Genomic DNA, 18,955 nt, shown 5'->3' with positions numbered 1-18,955 from the left:
CTAGCATTTGGCTTCTCTTCCTGAATCTGCTCTGCAATTCTGAGTGGTGTCTCCCAATGGTAATAGATGGTATCCTCCTATTTTCATCTACACGCTACCCTTAGCAACATTTGAAATTATGTTAGTTTCTATATTAATAATACTCAAACTTGTCCTCTATCAATTCTCTTGACTTTGCTATTACTGGACAAGGACAAATTTGGTCTAATAAATATTGACTTTAAAAAAGGTAGCTAAACTAATTGTTCAATATTTAACTAGATATATTTTGTACATAGAAACATAGAAAATAGGTGCAGGAGTAGGCCATTTGGCCCTTCGAGCCTGCACCGCCATTTATTATGATCATGGCTGATCATCCAACTCAGAACCCCGCCCCAGCCTTCCCTCCATACCCCCTGACCCCCGTAGCCACAAGGGCCATATCTAACTCCCTCTTAAATATAGCCAATGAACTGGCCTCAACTGTTTCCTGTGGCAGAGAATTCCACAGATTCACCACTCTCTGTGTGAAGAAGTTTTTCCTAATCTCGGTCCTAAAAGGCTTCCCCTCTATCCTCAAACTGTGGCCCCTCGTTCTGGACTTCCCCAACATCGGGAACAATCTTCCTGCATCTAGCCTGTCCAATCCCTTTAGGATCTTATACGTTTCAATCAGGTCCCCCCTCAATCTTCTAAATTCCAACGAGTACAAGCCCAGTTCATCCAGTCTTTCTTCATATGAAAGTCCTGCCATCCCAGGAATCAATCTGGTGAACCTTCTTTGTACTCCCTCTATGGCAAGGATGTCTTTCCTCAGATTAGGGGACCAAAACTGCACACAATACTCCAGGTGTGGTCTCACCAAGGCCTTGTACAACTGCAGTAGTACCTCCCTGCTCCTGTACTCGAATCCTCTCGCTATAAGTGCCAGCATACCATTCGCCTTTTTCACCGCCTGCTGTACCTGCATGCCCACTTTCAATGACTGGTGTATAATGACACCCAGGTCTCGTTGCACTTCCCCTTTTCCTAATCGGCCACCATTCAGATAATAATCTGTTTTCCTATTTTTGCCACCAAAGTGGATAACTTCACATTTATCCATATTAAATTGCATCTGCCATGAATTTGCCCACTCACCCAACCTATCCAAGTCACCCTGCATCCTCTTAGCATCCTCCTCACAGCTAACACTGCCACCCAGCTTCGTGTCATCCGCAAACTTGGAGATGCTGCATTTAATTCCCTCATCCAAGTCATTAATATATATTGTAAACAACTGGGGTCCCAGCACTGAGCCTTGCGGTACCCCACTAGTCACCGCCTGCCATTCTGAAAAGGTCCCGTTTATTCCCACTCTTTGCTTCCTGTCTGCTAACCAACTCTCCACCCACACCAATACCTTACCCCCAATACCGTGTGCTTTGCTAAAGGTTTAATCGTTACTATCAGGGGAATATTCCAACATATTGTTCAGAGAATTACAAAAAGTGTTTACACAAAATATGTGTCAGTTGAATATGCATTTAATATAATAAAACAATGTCAATATATAGTATCTCAGTAGTAACATGGGGTTAGGTCAAGCAGTACAGCAGGATTGGTAAGAAAAGTCTTACAACTTGTAGACAGTGAAGACCAAAGAGAGTGCTGCGAAGAGAATATTAATCAAGTCTGCAAGAAACATATGAATGAAGGAAGGTCCTCAGAACAAGGAAATTATTAGAGAATGATGGCAAAATTAAAAGCCTTATCACTGGAGTGAAGTATTAGACTGGTTGTGTGAAAGTACCAAATCACGAGTGTAGTAACAGCAATAAAACTGACTCCATCTGGACACATTGAGAACATGAGTGGCTTTATGCATTGATAAAGTTTAAAGGAATGGGGCATTCTCAGATCCCTGTAAGCAATGAATTAAGTACTGACTATGTCTATGACTGCAGTGTGTTTGAATAATGTCTCACAGCTGCCTTCTTTGGAGAAAGATAATTAAAGTTTGCCCAGATCCACATCAGATGTCTCTGGGCTTTTCACACCTTTTGATTTTGACAAAAAGCAGTACCTGATGGAAATTAGACAGAATATTCTTTTCTTAATTAAAGCATAAATTTGACGGATGTTCTTATCTTTGTAATTAAGTTGTGGCTCCAGCAAACCAGGTAGGATATTCTTTAATTAAGGTGGCTGGAGTGTCTAACAAATTGATTGTACTTTTGTATCTATAGTCCATTGACTTGGTCGGAATGGTTATCAAACTGATTGTTCTTTTGTATCGGTGGCCTTGTAACTTCTGACAATTCTGACATCGGGCAGTGAACTTGTAGAACCACTGGGGAGATGAGAAAGGGTCTCTCCCTGATGCCGGGTCTAAGTTTACTCGCCGGCTGAGCTCGAAGAAATAAACGGGTGAAAAGATAAGTAATGATCTTTTTGTGCTGTCGTTATTTGATCCAGCAAAGTTGCATTTACAGCATGACCCAGGAGGATATACCATATCAGAACTTGGTGAATTAAACTTAGTTATACGATCAACCAGTAATATAATACTGAAGCAATGATATAGTAGTACTGGTGTACTAGAAAAGTGTACTGGACTACTTATTCATCACTCTTTGGGTACAAGCATACATTTCAAAGATGACTAATGGCTTTAGACTGTTCCAGATCAAAGCAAAGGTTAGAAATAAACATTGTATAACTATGTTCAGCCATTTAAGTTATTGTTAAAGATAAAATAAAGATAAAGATTAGCTTTGTCACATTATAGACACAAATAACACATTTCACTGTTTTGATGGACAACAATCAACAGAGTCTGATGATTGTACTGGGAACATTCTACAAATGTTGCTACGCTTCCAATGCCAACATTACTTGCCTACAACCCACAAAACCGAACCTGTACATCTTGGTATGTGGGAGGAAGCCACAGTACCCAGAGGAAACCTGCAAGGTCACGGTGAGAACATACCCAGTCTCTTTACAGGCAGCGGTGATGTTGAACCATGATCTCTGATGCTGTAAAGCATTATACTAACTGCTACATTACTGTGGTCACACAGCGCACTACCATATTGTTTTCCTGTACTGACAACTGCAAGAAAACATATTCTGATTGTAGTTAGTTACTCTGAAACTCAAAGAGAAATGTCATATGGTGACATAATAAGAATCTGTAACTTGGGAAAATGCAAGGCTCTAGGTTGCTATTTATATCATTAACACAAGACTTCATGCAGATGCTGGAAATTCAGAGCAATACACACAAAATGTGGGTGAAACTTAGAGGCCAGAGGGGGAAATGGGAGGGGGGGGCCCGGAAGAAAAAGGAAAAAAAATTACTGTAAGAAAAAATTGATGTTCATGCCATCAAGTTGGAGGCTACCTAGAGGGAATATGAGGCATTTCTGCTCCAACCTGACGGTGGTCTCATCATGACAGAAGGGGAAGCCATAGACTGACATGCTGGAACGGGAATGGGGATAAGATTTGAAATGGTTGGCCACCAGGAAATACCGCTTTTTGCGGATGGAGCTGAGGTGCTTGACAAAATTGTCCCTCAGTCTACGTCAGGTCTCACTACTGAACAGGATGCCACAACAGGTGCACCCGATATAGTAGACAACCCCAACAGATTTGCATGTGAAGTGTTGCCTCACCTAGAAGGAATCTTTGGGGCCCTTTGTGGAGGTGAATGGGCGGGTGCAGCACTTATGTTTGCATGTTGCCAGGTGGGAGATTAGTCAGGAGGGACAAATGGACAAGGGAATCACAGAGAGAGCAATTCCTGCAGAAGGCAGAGAGTGGGGGTAAAAGATGTGTTTGGTGGTAAGGTCTAGTTGAAGATGGCGGAAGTTGTGGAGAATGATGTGTTGAATGCGGAGGCTCATGGGTTGGTAGATGAGAACAAGAGGAACTCTGTCCCTGTTAAGGCAACAGGAAGATGGGGTGAGCGCAGGTGTACAGGAAATGGAGGAGATGTGGTTGAGGGCAGCATCAATGGTGGAGGAAGGGAAACCCTGTTCTTTGAAGAAAGAAGACATCTCTGATGTCCTGAAAAGGAAAGCCTCAAACTGTGAACAGATGCAATGGAGACGAAGAAACTGAAAGAAGGAAATGGCATTTTTACAGGAGACAGGGTGGGAAGAGATATAGTCAAGATAGCCATGGGAATCAGTGAGTCTATAAAAGATATTGGTGAACAAGTTGTCTCCAGAGATGGAGACAGAGAGATTGAGAAATGGGAAAGAGGTGTCAGAAATAGGCCGAATTAATTTAAGGGCAAGGTGGAAGTTGGAGGCAAAGTTTATGAAATTGATGAGCTCAGCATGGGTGAATGAAGCAGCATCAAGCAGTCGTCAATGTAGCAGAGAAAGAAATGGGGTGTATTACCAGGGAAGGCTTGGGACATGCACTTTTTCACACAGCCACTTCATCCACTCTACCCCCACCTTTTCATTCTGGCTTTTTTCCTCTTTCCTTTCCAGGCCTGATGAAGGGTCTCACCCTGAAACGTTGCCCGTTTATTCATTTCCATAGATGCTGCCTGACGTGCATGGTTCCGCCAGCATTTAGTGTGTGTTTTTTTATATAATATAATTTTTATTGAGTTTTCAAAAAGAATACATGAAAGATAAAATCTACCCTCCCCCCTCCCCTTAACCCTCCCCCCCCCATATATATAGTCCTACCTAAAAGGAAGAAGAGAAAAAAAAAAGAGCCGCCTGGGTATTGGAAGGTTTCCACATGCTCCATGGGATTCAAAATAAATTTGGTATAATTATTTTTTACTTTCCCCAAGGGACCAAGATCTTTTTCGGAGCACTTAAATATGCCATCCTATCTTTTGTAAATAAGGGCGCCAAATATTCAAAAATGTTACATATTTATCTCTTAAATTGTAAGTAATTTTTTTGAGTGGAATAGAACTAGCCATTTCATTATTCCAACGATCCATACTTAAATACGAATCAGATTTCCAAGTAACTGCTATAGTCTTCTTAGCTACTGCCAATGCAATTTTTATAAATTCTTTCTGGTATTTATTCAATTTAAGTTTCGGCTTTATCCCTTCAATATCACCTAATAGAAATAATACAGGGTTATGTGGAAGTTGAATTCCAGTAATTTGTTCCAATAAGACTCTTAGATTTATCCAAAAGGGTTGAATTTTAAAACAAGACCAAGTAGAATGTAAAAAAGTATCAATTTCTTGATTACACCGAAAGCATTTATCGGATAGATTTGAATTTAATCTATTTATTTTTTGTGGTGTAATATATAATTGGTGTAAAAAATTATATTGTACTAATCTGAGTCAAACATTTATTGTATTTGTCACACTGTCAAGACAAAGTCTTGACCAATTTGTTTAATCAATATTAATATTCAGATCTGTTTCCCATTTTTGCTTTGACTTATGGATTCCTTGTTTAATTGTCTGTTCTTGAATCAAATTATACATACAAGAAATAAATTTTTTAATTTTCCCTTTTTGAATTAAAATTTCAATTTCATTAGGTTTTGGCAAAAACATTGTTTGACCCAGCTTACCTTTTAAGTAAGCCCTTAATTGAAGGTAACAAAAGAAAGTATTATTTGATATTTTATATTTATCCTTTAATTGTTCAAATGACATCAATATACCTCGTTCAGAACAATCTCCTATAAATTTAATCCCTTTTTGGTACCAATTATATAAAAGTTGATTGTCCATTGTAAAAGGAATAAGTCTGTTTTGGATCAAAGGTCTCCTTGCTAATAGAGATTTCTGTGTTTCATTATCAACATTTATCTTATTCCATAGATCAATCAAATGTATTAATATAGGAGATTCTTTCTTTTCCCATATCCATTTAGATTCCCATTTATATATAAAGTCTTCAGGTCTATCTTCTCCTATCTTGTCTAATTCTATTTTAATCCATGCTGGTTTTCGATCATCGAAGAAAGATGCAATAAATCTAAGTTGATTTGCTTTATAATAATTTTTAAAGTTTGGAAGTTGTAACCCTCCTAACCCAAATTTACATGTCAATTTTTCCAATGATATTCTTGACATTTTACCTTTCCAAAGAAATTTTCTCACACATTTATTTAACTCTTGAAAAAATTTCTGTGGCAGTTGTATTGGTAATGTTTGAAACAAATACTGTAATCTAGGAAATATATTCATTTTTACAACATTGACTCTACCTACTGTTATTGGTAGTATCATCCATTTGTCAAAATCTTCTTGAATTTTTTTCAATAGTGGTAAATAGTTAAATTTATATAAATTCTTTACATCATTATCAAGTCTTATACCTAAATACTTTATACCATTTACCGGCCATCTAAATTGGGTTACTAATCGACATTGACTATAGTCTCCTTTAGTAAGAGGTAAAATTTCACTTTTATCCCAATTTATTTTGTAACCTGATACCTTCCCATATTCATCCAATCTAGAAGATAATTTATGTAACGAATGTTGTGGGTTTGTTAAGTAGATCAAAACATCATCGGCAAAAAGATTAATTTTATATTCCTCCTGATTAACTCTAAAACCCATAATATCTGGATCAATTCTGATTAGTTCTGCTAATGGCTCTATCGCCAGTACAAATAAAGCAGGTGATAATGGACAACCTTGTCTAGTTGACCTTTTTAACTGGAATGGTGTTGAAATTTGAGAGTTTGTCACTACTTTAGCCTTAGGATTAGAATTTAAAGTTTTAATCCAATTTATAAAAGATGTTCCTAACTCATATTTTTCTAATACTTCAAATAAAAAATCCCATCCTAATCTATCAAATGCTTTTTCTGCATCCAAGGCTACTACTATACTCTTCTTGTCCCTTTTTTGTGCCAAATGAATTATACTGAGTAGCCGGGTTACATTATCTGCCAATTGTCTATTTTTAATAAATCCTGTTTGATCCATATGTATTAATTTTGGTAAATATTTAGATAATCTATTCGATAAAATTTTTGCTATTATTTTATAATCCGTATTCAATAGAGAAATAGGCCTGTATGATGTTGGTTTCATAAGGTCTCTGTCATTTTTTTGGCAATACTATTACAATCGTTGTTGAAAAAGATTCTGGGAGTTTATGTGTTTTTTCTGCTTGACGTTTTAGTTCCATAAAGAGAGGAAATAATAAATCTTTAAATTTTTTATAAAATTCAGGTGGAAAACCATCTTCTCCTGGAGATTTATTACTTTGGAGTGATCCTAAAGCTTCTTCATCTTCTTTTAATGTAAAAGGCATATCTAATCCCTTCTGTTCTTCCAAATTCAATTTTGGAAGAGATACGTGATAAAAACCTTTCTATCTCATTAACATATTTTATGATTCTGATTGATTAATTCAGAATAGAAACTTTTAAAGGTTTCATTTATTTCAAGAGGTTTATAAGATATTTTATTTGCCCTTGTTCTAATTGCATTTATTGTTTTGGAAGCTTGTTCTGTTTTCAACTGCCAGGCAAGAATTTTATGTTCTCTCTCACCTAACTCATAATACCTTTGTTTGGTTCTTATAATTGCTTTTTCCATTCTATATGTCTGAAGCGTATTATATTGTAGCTTCTTATTGACAAGTTGCCTTCGGTTTTCTTCTGACATATATCTTTGAGATTCTTTTTCTAATTTTGTAATCTCTTTTTCCAATTGATCTAGTTCTGCCATATATTCTTTCTTAATTTTAGACGTATAACTTATTATCTGGCCCCTAAGATATGCTTTCATCACATCCCATAATATAAATTTATCATCCACTGAATGAAAATTTGTATCCAAAAAGAATTGAATCTGCTTTTTCATAAAATCACAAAAATCTTGACGTTTTAATGATGTTGAATTAAATCTCCATCTATAAGCCACTTCTTATCAGCCATTATTATTGTCATTAATAAAGGAGAATGATCTGATAATATTCTTGCTTTATATTCCATATTTTTCACTCTATGTTGAATATGCATTGATAATAGAAAAAAATCTATCCTTGAGTAAGTTTTACGTCTATGAGAATAGAACGAATAGTCTCTTTCTTTAGGATTGATTCTTCTCCATATGTCAATCAAATTTAAATCTTTCATCAATGATAAAGTTAAATTTACTACCTTCGATTTTATAACAGCCTTGGTTGATCTATCTAAGACTGGGTCTAAGCAAAAATTAAAGTCTCCTTCAATTAATATTTTTTCATGTGCATCCGCCAAATTCAAAAAAGCTTCTTGTATGAATTTTGCATCATTTTCGTTTGGTGCATAAATATTCATAAAAGTCCATAGTTCAGAGAAAAGTTGACAATGTATAATCACATATCGCCCTGCAGAATCAGTTATTACATTTTGTATTCTAATTGGTAACGTTTTATTGATCAAAATTGCTACTCCCCTCGCTTTTGAATTAAATGAAGCCGCAACAACACTACCCACCCAATCTCTCTTTAGTTTCTGATGTTCTGTTTCTGTTAGGTGTGTTTCCTGTAAAAAAGCTAAATCTATCTTCATTTTTTTAATATGTGTTAAGACTCTTTTTCTTTTCACTGGTCCATTAAGCCCGTTAACATTAAAACTCAAAAAATTCAAAAAATTAGTCATTATTCTTAACAAAGTTACTCCAACCTAAAACATTACTTATCTTCTCAACTCTCATAGTTCCTTGGGGAATCTCTTTGAACTTCACCATGTTGCTATGTGTTTCCCTCCCAACCCCCCAGGCAAAAAGAAAAAAAATGAAAAAAAAAGATAGAAAGGATACAAAAAAGGAAAAAACAAAATACCCCCCCACTAATGTTGTGAATGAAAAGATACACAACACTACCCCCCTCCATTGTACGGGTCGTGGCTAAAGCCACGCTTGCACACATGATTAGCGTAGCAATTGGTCAGTGCTTCTTCCAGCTCCCCTGCAACAAAAAAATTATATATATATAGACAAAGTTAATGTTACTATTCCCAACTAATATTCCTCCAAATTTTAACTTTTCTTACCCCCCTCATATAATTAATAGTATATTTATACATTCATCCACCTTCAAAAATCCAACAAGTCCATTCTTTGACCCAATCTTCATCTTCAATCTATCTTGCTCCCCTGGATTTGTTCTTGTATCTGGTGAATATTCAGAGAATCTCGCACAAACTGCTCCGCTTCCCGGTAGTCATCAAAAAATCTTTTTTCTCCACCAGGCAAAAAAATCTTCAAGGTTGCAGGATAACGCAATATAAATTGATAACCGTGATCCCATAGGGTTTTTTTCACTGGATTAAATTTCTTCCTTCTCTTCAAAAGTTCATAACTTATATCAGGGTAGAAAAAAACTTTGTTCCCTTGAATCATCAATGGCCCTTTTCTATCCTTGGCAGCTCGAACAGCTGCCTGTAGAATCCTTTCCTTGTCTTGAAATCTTAAGAATTTTATTAAAATCGATCGTGGATATTGGTCATCTTTTGGTTTTGGTCTTAGAGCTCTACGTGCCCGCTCAATTTCAATTGGTTGAACCTCCTCTTCCATTTACAAAACTTCCAGGATCCATCTCTGAAAAAATTCTATTGGTTTTTTTCCCTCCATACCTTCTTTAAGACCAACAATTTTAATATTATTACGTCTACTGAAATTTTCCAACATGTCCACTTTCTCGAAAAGTCGATTTCTTTCCGAGTTCCAGACAAGCAGATCATTTTCTGTTTTTTCCACTCTATCATTCATATGCCCCATTGCTCTTTCCATCTTCTGAAGCTTCTTATCCATTTTGTCCTGTCTTTCCATAGCTTTATTATAGCACATCTTCATATCTCTAAGCTCTTCTCTTACTTTTTTTATTTCAACCGTTAATTGCAATATAGCCTCTCTTATGTTTCCATCATCTCCTTTACTTCCAATCGCTTCCAATTCTTCCTCCTCTTCTTCATCTGTGTTCTCTGCGGAATCCAATTCTGACTCTGAGTCCTCTTCAATTGTGGTGGCTGTCGGTTCTTGTAGTTTGAGTTGTGTCGATTTGCGCATGCGCTCTTCTTTGCACATGCGCATTTCCGGCATCTTCTTTGGAGAAACCGCTACCACCGCCATTACTCCGTTCTACCGAAGGAGATCCAACCTGAGTCCGAGGCTCCATCGTTGCAGTAGGCCCTTTTTTCTTCCCATCTCGCGGCTGCTTCGCAACAGCAGACTTCTTTTGTTGCGGTTTAGGAGGCATATCGTAAAGTAGTCTTGTAAAGTTTATAAATAGTTTTCGGAAAGTATTTATTAACTTTGTTTTGTTTAAACGGTACTTTGCTGATTTTTTACGGGAGAGCTGGATTTACACGTCTCAATCCCACGTCATCACGTGACGCCCCCTAGTGTGTGTTGCTATTTCTTTCATCAGTAAAACATGCTGAATTTTGGATAGCAGAGGAATACAAAGTAAGTTTCAATTACTAAATGCTGGCATGAAATCTGATCTGACTAAATTTCCAAACATAATATTTCAATTCTGTAAGTTACCTTTCCATCGTGGATCTTTATCCCGTGGATGGACTGTGTAGTGTGTTGTGATACGAGAAACTGAAGAGGAGGAAGCAAATCTTCCAGCATACACCAAGGTCGGTACAGATCTCCTCCGTAGTACATTGAAAGGACACAGACTGTGCACTGTAGAAGGAAAACAAATTGAAATGCACTTAAAAAAAACATGTACCTATTGAAGGTATTTGTTGCTTCAGAATGCTAAACTTTGACATATAATTAGAACATAGACCTGTCTAGTAGTCTCTTAAATTTCACTAGTGATCTGCCTCCATCACTGACTCAGGCAGTGCATTCCACACACCAACCACTCTGAGTAAAAAACCTTCCTCTAATATTCCCCTTGAACTTCCCACCCTTTACCTTAAAGCCATGTCCTCTTGTATTGAGCTGTGGTGCCCTGGGGAAGGGGTGCTGGCTATCCACTCTATCTATTCCTCTTAATATCTTGTATACCTTTATCATGTCTCCTCTCATCCTCCTTCTCTCCAAAGAGTAAAGCCCTAGCTCCCTTAATCTCTGATCATAATCCATACTCTCTAAACCAGGCAGCATCCTGGTAAATCTCCTCTGTACCCTTTCCAATGCTTCCACATCCTTCCTATAGTGAGGCAACCAGAGCTGGACACAGTACTCCAAGTGTGGCCTAACCAGGGTTTTATAGAGCTGCATCATTACCTCGTGACTCTTAAACTCTATCCCTTGACTTATGAAAGCTACCACCCCATAAGCTTTCTTAACTACCCTATCTACCTGTGAGGCAGCTTTCAGGGATCTGTGGACATGTATCCCCAGATCCCTCTGCTCCTCCACACTACCAAGTATCCTGCCATTTACTTTGTACTCTGCCTTGGAGTTTGTCCTTCCAAAGTGTACCACCTCACACTTCTCCAGGTTGAACTCCATCTGCCACTTCTCAGCCCACTTCTGCATCCTATCAATGTCTCTCTGCAATCTTCAACAATCCTCTGCACTATCTACAACACCACCAACCTTTGTGTCGTCTGCAAACTTGCCAACCCACCCTTCTACCCTCACATCCAGGTCGTTAATAAAAATCACGAAAAGTAGAGGTTCCAGAACTGATCCTTGTGGGACACCACTAATCACAACCTTCCAATCCGAATGTACTCCCTCCACCACAACCCCCTGCCTTCTGCAGGCAAGCCAATTCTGAATCCACCTGGCCAAACTTCCCTGGATCCCATGCTTTCTGACTTTCTGAATAAGCCTACCGTGTGGAACCTTGTCAAATGCCTTACTAGAATCCATGTAGATCACATCCACTGCACTACCCTCATCTACATGTCTAGTCACCTCCTCAACAGGTTTGTTAGACATGATCTGCCCTTCACAAAGCTATACTGACTGTCCCTAATCAGACCATGATTCTCTAAATGCCCACAGATCCTACCTCCAAGAATCTTTTCCAACAGCTTTCCCACCACAGACGCAAGGCTCACTGGTCTATAATTACCTGGACTATCCCTACTACCTTTTTTGAACAAGGGGACAACATTCGCCTCCCTCGAATCCTCCGGTACCATTCCCATGGACAACGAGGACATAAAGATCCTAGCCAGAGCCTCAGCAATCTCTTCCCTCGCCTCATGGAGCAGCCTGGGAAATATTCCGTCAGGCCCTGGGGACTTATCTGTCCTAATGTATTTTAACAACTCCAAGACCTCCTCTCCCTTAATATCAACATGCTCCAGAACATCAACCTCACTCATATTGTCCTCATCATCAAGTTCCCTCTCATTGTTGAATACCGAAGAGAAGTATTTATTGAGGACCTCGCTCACTTCCACAGCCTCCAGGCACATCTTCCCACCTTTATCCCTAATGGGTCCTACCTTCACTCCTGTCATAGTTTTGTTATTCACATAACTGAAGAATGCCTTGGGGTTTTCCTTTACCCTACTTGCCAAGGTCTTCTCATGCCCCCTTCTTGCTCTTCTCAGCCCCTTCTTAAGCTTCTTTCTTGCTTCCCTATTTTCCTCAATAGATCCATCTGATTCTTGCTTCCTAAACCTCATGTATGCTGCCTTCTTCCACCTGACTAGATTTTCCACCTCACTTGTCACTCATGATTCCTTCACCCTACCATTCTTTATCTTCCTCACCGGGACTACTTTATCCCTAACATCCTGCAAGAGATTCCTAAACATCGATGACATGTCTATAGTACATTTCCCTGCAAAAACATCAACCCAATTTACAAGTTCTAGCCTTATAGTCTCATAATTTGCCCTTCCCCAATTAAAAATTTCCCTGTCCTCTCTGATTCTATCCTTTTCCATGATAATGCTAAAGGCCAGGAAGCGGTGGTCACTGTCCCCCAGATGCTCACCCACTGAGAGATCTGTGACCTGACCTGGTTCATTACCTAATACCAGATCAAGTATGACATTCCCCCTAGTTGGCCTGTCAACATACTGTGACAGGAATCCGTCCTGGACACACTTAACAAACTCTGCCCCATCTAAACTCTTGGAACTAATCAGGTGCCAATCAATATTAGGGAAGTTAAAGCCACCCATGATAACAACCCTGTTATTTTTGCGCCTTTCCAAAATATGCCTCCCAATTTGCTCCTCGGTATCTCTGCTGCTACCAGGGGGCCTATAGAATACTCCCAATAGAGTAATTGCTCCGTTCCTGCAGCTGATTTATGTACTTCACACAAAGAATTTGGCCTTGAGTTCAGATCATATTGCATATATCTGCATACCAAACCAATCATAACTCTCTGAAATGACTTGAAGTCCAATTGCAGGTGTGCACGATACAATCTAGACACTAGTTTAAAACCCCAGGAATGAAATTGCTCATGTCCACATTGAAAATTTGTGAAATAAACTCTAAAGCTGAAATTTGACTGGATTAATTTCTTCTCAAAATAATTTCAAGCCTTATGGCCACTTTGTATCCTCACAATCAGTGGGAATTACTCTATAAGCATACCATGAATTTGTGATTTTTGTTATTTGAATCTGAAATATGTTTGTAGTCCAAAGGTTTTGGGCAGTGTTAGGATTAAAAAATGTTTAATTCAGTTTCATGTGTCTAGTGAGACCGACATGGGAACATACAGTAGTTTATTTCACAAGTGGACCAGAAACCAATGGGGCAATTGGATCTACTTTTTGTGGGACAACTCACTCAGTCTGCACAGCCTCTGTGGGCTCCTGATGGATGATCTCAAATTTCTCAATACATTCCTAAATACTCGTATTCCATGTTGGCACAGGAGTGTTTGGACAGGCAGTGCTTCTCAGGAGTTGGTGGGAATGTTAGATTTCTTCAAAGACGTTTCAAGCATACCTTTGGACCTTTTTGTCTGTCTAATCCACCTGATAATTTCTTTCCAGGACCTATCTCAGAATAGGACAAGAGATTCTGCAGACGTCTTGAGGAACACACAAAAACTGCTGGAGGAACTCAGTAGATCACCCAGCATCTAATGGGGGGTGAGGTTAGTCAACATTTCAAGCTGATAAAGCTAAGACCCTTCAACAGGGCAGGACATTCTTAAAATAAGGCACCTATTTTGGGAGTCTGTTGTGGGACATGTGAAATGCAGCATGTCCTAAGTAGCCAAATGAATATGACTAGGTCTAAAACACTTCAGTGAATTTAGAGGACTTGGCAAAAATAACATTTGCACTGTTTTTCCCAAGTGCCTTGAGATGCCTGTGACAGGTCATCTGAGCTTCAGAGCATGAGGGCAGAAATCTTTGCTGTCCAGTGGACCATGAGTTCTGTGGCAGATTTGACATCTTCATCTTCAAACATTCCTTTATCCATTGACCAATAGCACTTTAAAGATAATGGTGAGAATCTTCACTTGCCGAGAAGTGGCTCACAGCATACTGAAAGTGATCGCTTTTCTGTTCAGATCCTGAGCGTAAGCCTTTATTGTCAGGATACAATGTGGTGCTGTAGTAGGAGGTTGATAGACCACTTTTGCGTTGCAGATCCCGACTCTGAGGCCCATCAACTTTAAAACTTCAGTGAAAGAGTCAGTAACGGCTTAGAGGTTGGCCTCTCAGCGTGTGCAAACGCAAGGATTGTTTATGTACTGTATGAGTTGGATGATCAGCCATGATCGTAATGAATGGTGGTGCAGGCTCAAAGGGCCGAAAGGCCTACTCCTGCACCTATTTTTTATGTTTCTATGTTTCCATCTTAACTATTGAATATCTTTGATTCTCTTAGGCTGAATAGCTTCCCATTGCTTTTGATTATTAGCTGAAGAGATAACATGCAACATTGTATCAAAGAAGACTGAGCTGTGTTTGGGCAACCATGCAGCCTTCCTTGAGCATAGTTCTACTGCAGATCACTGGTCAATATCATGGCTTGGGTGACATCGTGGAGCCAGCATAAAATGTAGAGGGATTTCCGTCAGCAGTTGAATTTGAGGACAGTGTGCCATAGTTTACCTAATGAACATAATCAAATTATTTGCTGTGATTGACAAATGCGATGTGCATTCAGCAAACAACAGGAATTCTGCAGATGCTGGAAATTCAAGCAACACACATCAAAGTTGCTGGTGAACGCAGCAGGCCAGGCAGCATCTCTAGGAAGAGGTACAGTCATACCTCTTCCTAGAGATGCTGCCTGGCCTGCTGCGTTCATGTGCATTCAGCGTCCACTTTACACCTGCTTGTTAAAGCATGTCATCTCTCTTCCACCAATTAGGTACTTGAGAATTACATGAGAGGATAGGACCAATCAAGTGTGACAGTGGAATAGTGTGTATGGAACCGGAGGAGATAGCAGAGGTACTTAATGAGTACTTTGCTTCAGTATTCCTTACTGAAAAGGATCTTGGCGATTGTAGGGATGACTTACAGCAGACTGAAAAGCTTGAGCATGTAGATATTAAGAAAGATGCTGTGCTGGAGCTTTTGGAAAGCATCAAGTTGGATAAGTAACCAGGACCAGACAAGATGTACTCCAGGCTACTGTGGGAAGTGAGGGAGGAGATTGCTGAACCTCTGGCAATGATCTTTGCATCATCAATGAGGACAGGAGAAGGTTCGGAGGATTGGAGGGTTGCGGATGTTGTTCCCTTATTCAAGAAAGGGAGTAGGGACAGCCCAAGAAATTACAGACCAGTGAGTCTTACTTCAGTGGTTGATAAGTTGATGGAGAAGATCCTGAGAGGCAGGATTTAGGAACATCTGGAGAGGCACAATATGATTAGAAATAGACAGCATAGCTTTGTCAAAGGCAGGTCGTGCCTTATGAGCCTGATTGAATTTTTTGAGGATGTGACTAAACACATTGATGAGGGTAGAGCAATAGATGTAGTGTATATGGATTTCAGCAAGGCATTTGACAAGGTACCCCATGCAAGGCTTATTGAGAAAGTAAGGAGGCATGGGATCCAAGGAGTCATTGCTTTGTGGATCCAGAACTGGCTTACCCACAGAAGGCAAACAGTAGTTGTAGATGGGTCATATTCTGCATGCAGATCGGTCACCAGTGGTGTGCCTCAGGGATCTGTTCTGGGACCACTGCTCTTTGTGGAAAAGTGTACAGTCAATGTTTCGGGGTCATAAATAAATGAACAAGTATAATGTTTTTGTGTGATTTATTTAATTAGGTGCTCTTTATCTAGTTTTAGGACTTAGGTGAAGCTTTGATCATATTTCAGGTCATACTTATGCAGAAATAGAGAAAATTCTACAGGGTTCACAAACTTTCTAGCACCACTGTACATCTTACAGTGCTGCAGCAATTTCTTCGCTAGCTTTCCTCAATGTGCCTGGATATACTTCGTCAGGCCCCAGAGACTTATCTCCCTTTAAATGCTTTGATGTTACAAGCATCTCCTCTTTTGTAATATATGCTTCAAGACATTGCTATTTTGATCCCTGAATTCCCTAGCATCAATGATCTTAAACACAGAACATACAACGCTTCAAAGTACATTTATTATCAAGAACATATATATTATACCACCTTGAGATTTGTTTGCTTACAGGTAGCCACAAAGGAAGAAACCAGAAAGAACCCAATTAAAGGAAAAAAAAGACCAACCCTCGATGCGCAAGAGAAAGAAAAATAAACATAAATCATGCAAACAATTGAAGCATCAGCATTCTGAATCAGATTGAGTTATCAGATCCGAAACCAGGAGCAGCCTGGAGTAGGCCCAAAGCCTTGCTGATCAGTTCATCATATTAGTGGGCACGGAGCGCAGCAGCCGGGGCAGTCTTCATAGCCTCAACGTCATGGAGAGAGGATTGACCATCGTGGAGGGCGAGCAAATTTGGCTCTCACCTCCTAACTGGGCTGGCGTCTAAATTGTCTACGGATGAGAAATATTCATCTAAGACTTCGCCTATCCCCTACATATTGCTTGAGAAGACTTCTGGGGATCAGTTAATAAGTTCCACCCCAACCAAGGCTTCAGCATCATGGAAGTCCCACTCAATATTGGGGAAATTAAAATCACCTTCTATTACAACCAGTGTGGCGCGTGGCCAAGTGGTTAGGGCATTGGGCTCACGATCAGAAGGTCATGGGTTCCAGTCTCGGCCAAGGCAGCGTGTTGTGTCTTTGAGAAAACCACACACTGCTCTGGTCCACCCAGCTGAAAATGGGTACCGGCAAATGCTGGGGGTTAACCTCACCATAGACTGGCATCCTATCCGCGGTGGGGGGAGTCTCGTACTCTCAGTTGCTTCACGCCACAGAAACCGACATAAGCACCAGCCCTTCAGCCCACAAGGCTCGGGACAGACTTTAACTTCCTATTACAACCCTACTATTCTTGTGGTTATCTGCAATCTCCCTATATATTTGCTCCTTAATTCCCAGAGACAGGGTTGTACCACTTTTGACATGCCCCATGACCAATTTCTGACATTTTCACACTTCTGTTTTCAGTTGTTCTCCTCTCTCCCAGAATCGGGATATGGCCCTTCACATCAACATTTTAACAATTTCTGACACCTCCAACATCTTCCTCCTTCCTCCCAGTATTCTGCATTCTGTTTCAAGTATCCACCTCCACTGCTGTTCACCCCACCTAACGGCAATTCCTCAACAATTGCAGGAAATACATCTAGACATTTCTGTTCTCCTTTCCCAATGCCCAGGCACCAACCATTATTTCCACATTAAGTTGCAATTTAGTTCTTCAAATTGAGAGTAATGTGTTCGCTGCTCATGACGTAGTCTCTTCTGAGTCAAAATGACTACTTTGACGTTCGCTGCTCATGACGTAGTCTCTTCTGAGTCAAAATGAGGAGACTACTTTGCATTACTCTACCATTCTAAATGCAAGCTTGACCAGAGCTTCCTACTGTCTGTCACTTGAATTTTCAGTTCCATTTCCACTTTACGTATTTAGCTTCAAAGTCTGAAGAGCAGAGCCTCATCTGAGTAAACACATTTCCGGACTCAACAACCAGTTCAGTGATTATACCATTGCCCAATTCATCTCAAAGTCTGTTTATCTGTAACTTCTCCAAGTTCTGATGGCAGGTCACAATCAAATATGTTAACTTTTCCTCTACAATTACTAGATTAACTCCAAAGTTTGTGCTTATGCTTGGGAATTTAAAACTGACAGATATTAGAAGGTCTCGCATATACCTTCCTAAGTCCTGATGGTGGACTTCAGAAAGATTAAGAACACAAACCAGTCAACTTCAAGTTCCTGCGTATCAATAGCAACACTCACAACATGCTGGAGGAACTCAGCAGGTCGGGCAGCATCCGTGGAAATGATGAGTCAACGTTTCAGGCCGGAACTCTTCATCAGGACTGAAGAGGGAAGGGGCAGAGGCCCTATAAAAAAGGTGGGGGGAGGGTGGGAAGGAGAAAGCTGGTAGGTACCAGGTGAAAAACCAGTAAAGGGAAAGATAAAGGGGTGGGGGAGGAGAAGCAGGGAGGTGATAGGCTGGAAAGGTGAAGAAGGAATAGTGGAAAACACAATGGGTAGTAGAAGGAGGTGGGACCATGAGGGAGGTAGTAGGCAGCTGGGGGAGGGGGCAGAGTGAAATAGGGATAGGGGAAGGGAGGGGGAGGGAATTACCGGAAGTTGGAGAATTCAATGTTCATACCAAGGGGCTGGAGACTTCCTAGACGATATATGAGGTGTTGCTCCTCTAACCTGAGTTTAGCCTCATCATAGCAGTAGAGGAGGCCACGTATGGACATACAGGATCTCCCGGTTGCCACCCACTTCAACTCTGCTTCACGTTGTGAGTGTTGCTTTGACCCCAGCGTCTGCAGAGTATTTTGTGCCTGCGTATCAATATCTCTAAGGATCTATCTTGGACCCAACATATCCATGCAGCTACAAAGAAGGCACGACAATGGCTATATTTCATAAGTAGTTTGAGGAGATTTAGTACTTCACCAAAGATGCAAGCAAATTTCTACAGATGTAACATGGAGAGCACTTTAATTGGCTGCATCACTGTCTGGCATGTGGTGGCT

At 40.0% G+C, this 18,955-nt stretch overlaps 1 protein-coding gene across 2 annotated transcripts in view; it reads right to left on the bottom strand.

Annotated features, from left to right (window-relative positions):
• etfdh (electron transfer flavoprotein dehydrogenase) overlaps nucleotides 1-18,955 on the bottom strand; it is a 64,896-nt gene that overhangs the window by 44,627 nt on the left and 1,314 nt on the right. For both annotated transcript variants that reach the window (XR_011885749.1, XM_072255996.1), the window contains exon 2: nucleotides 10,466-10,612. Coding sequence is in view for 1 of the 2 variants with exons in the window: in XM_072255996.1 (XP_072112097.1) it covers nucleotides 10,466-10,612 (147 nt within the window). In the remaining variant the exon portion in view is untranslated. The remainder of the gene's footprint in view (nucleotides 1-10,465; nucleotides 10,613-18,955) is intronic.

Source organism: Mobula birostris, chromosome 4 (assembly GCF_030028105.1).
Source record: "Mobula birostris isolate sMobBir1 chromosome 4, sMobBir1.hap1, whole genome shotgun sequence".
In the NCBI taxonomy this organism is placed as follows: Eukaryota; Metazoa; Chordata; class Chondrichthyes; order Myliobatiformes; family Myliobatidae; genus Mobula; species Mobula birostris.
The sequence above is the reverse complement of the archived record's forward strand: the minus strand, read 5'-3'. Positions and strand labels throughout refer to the sequence as shown.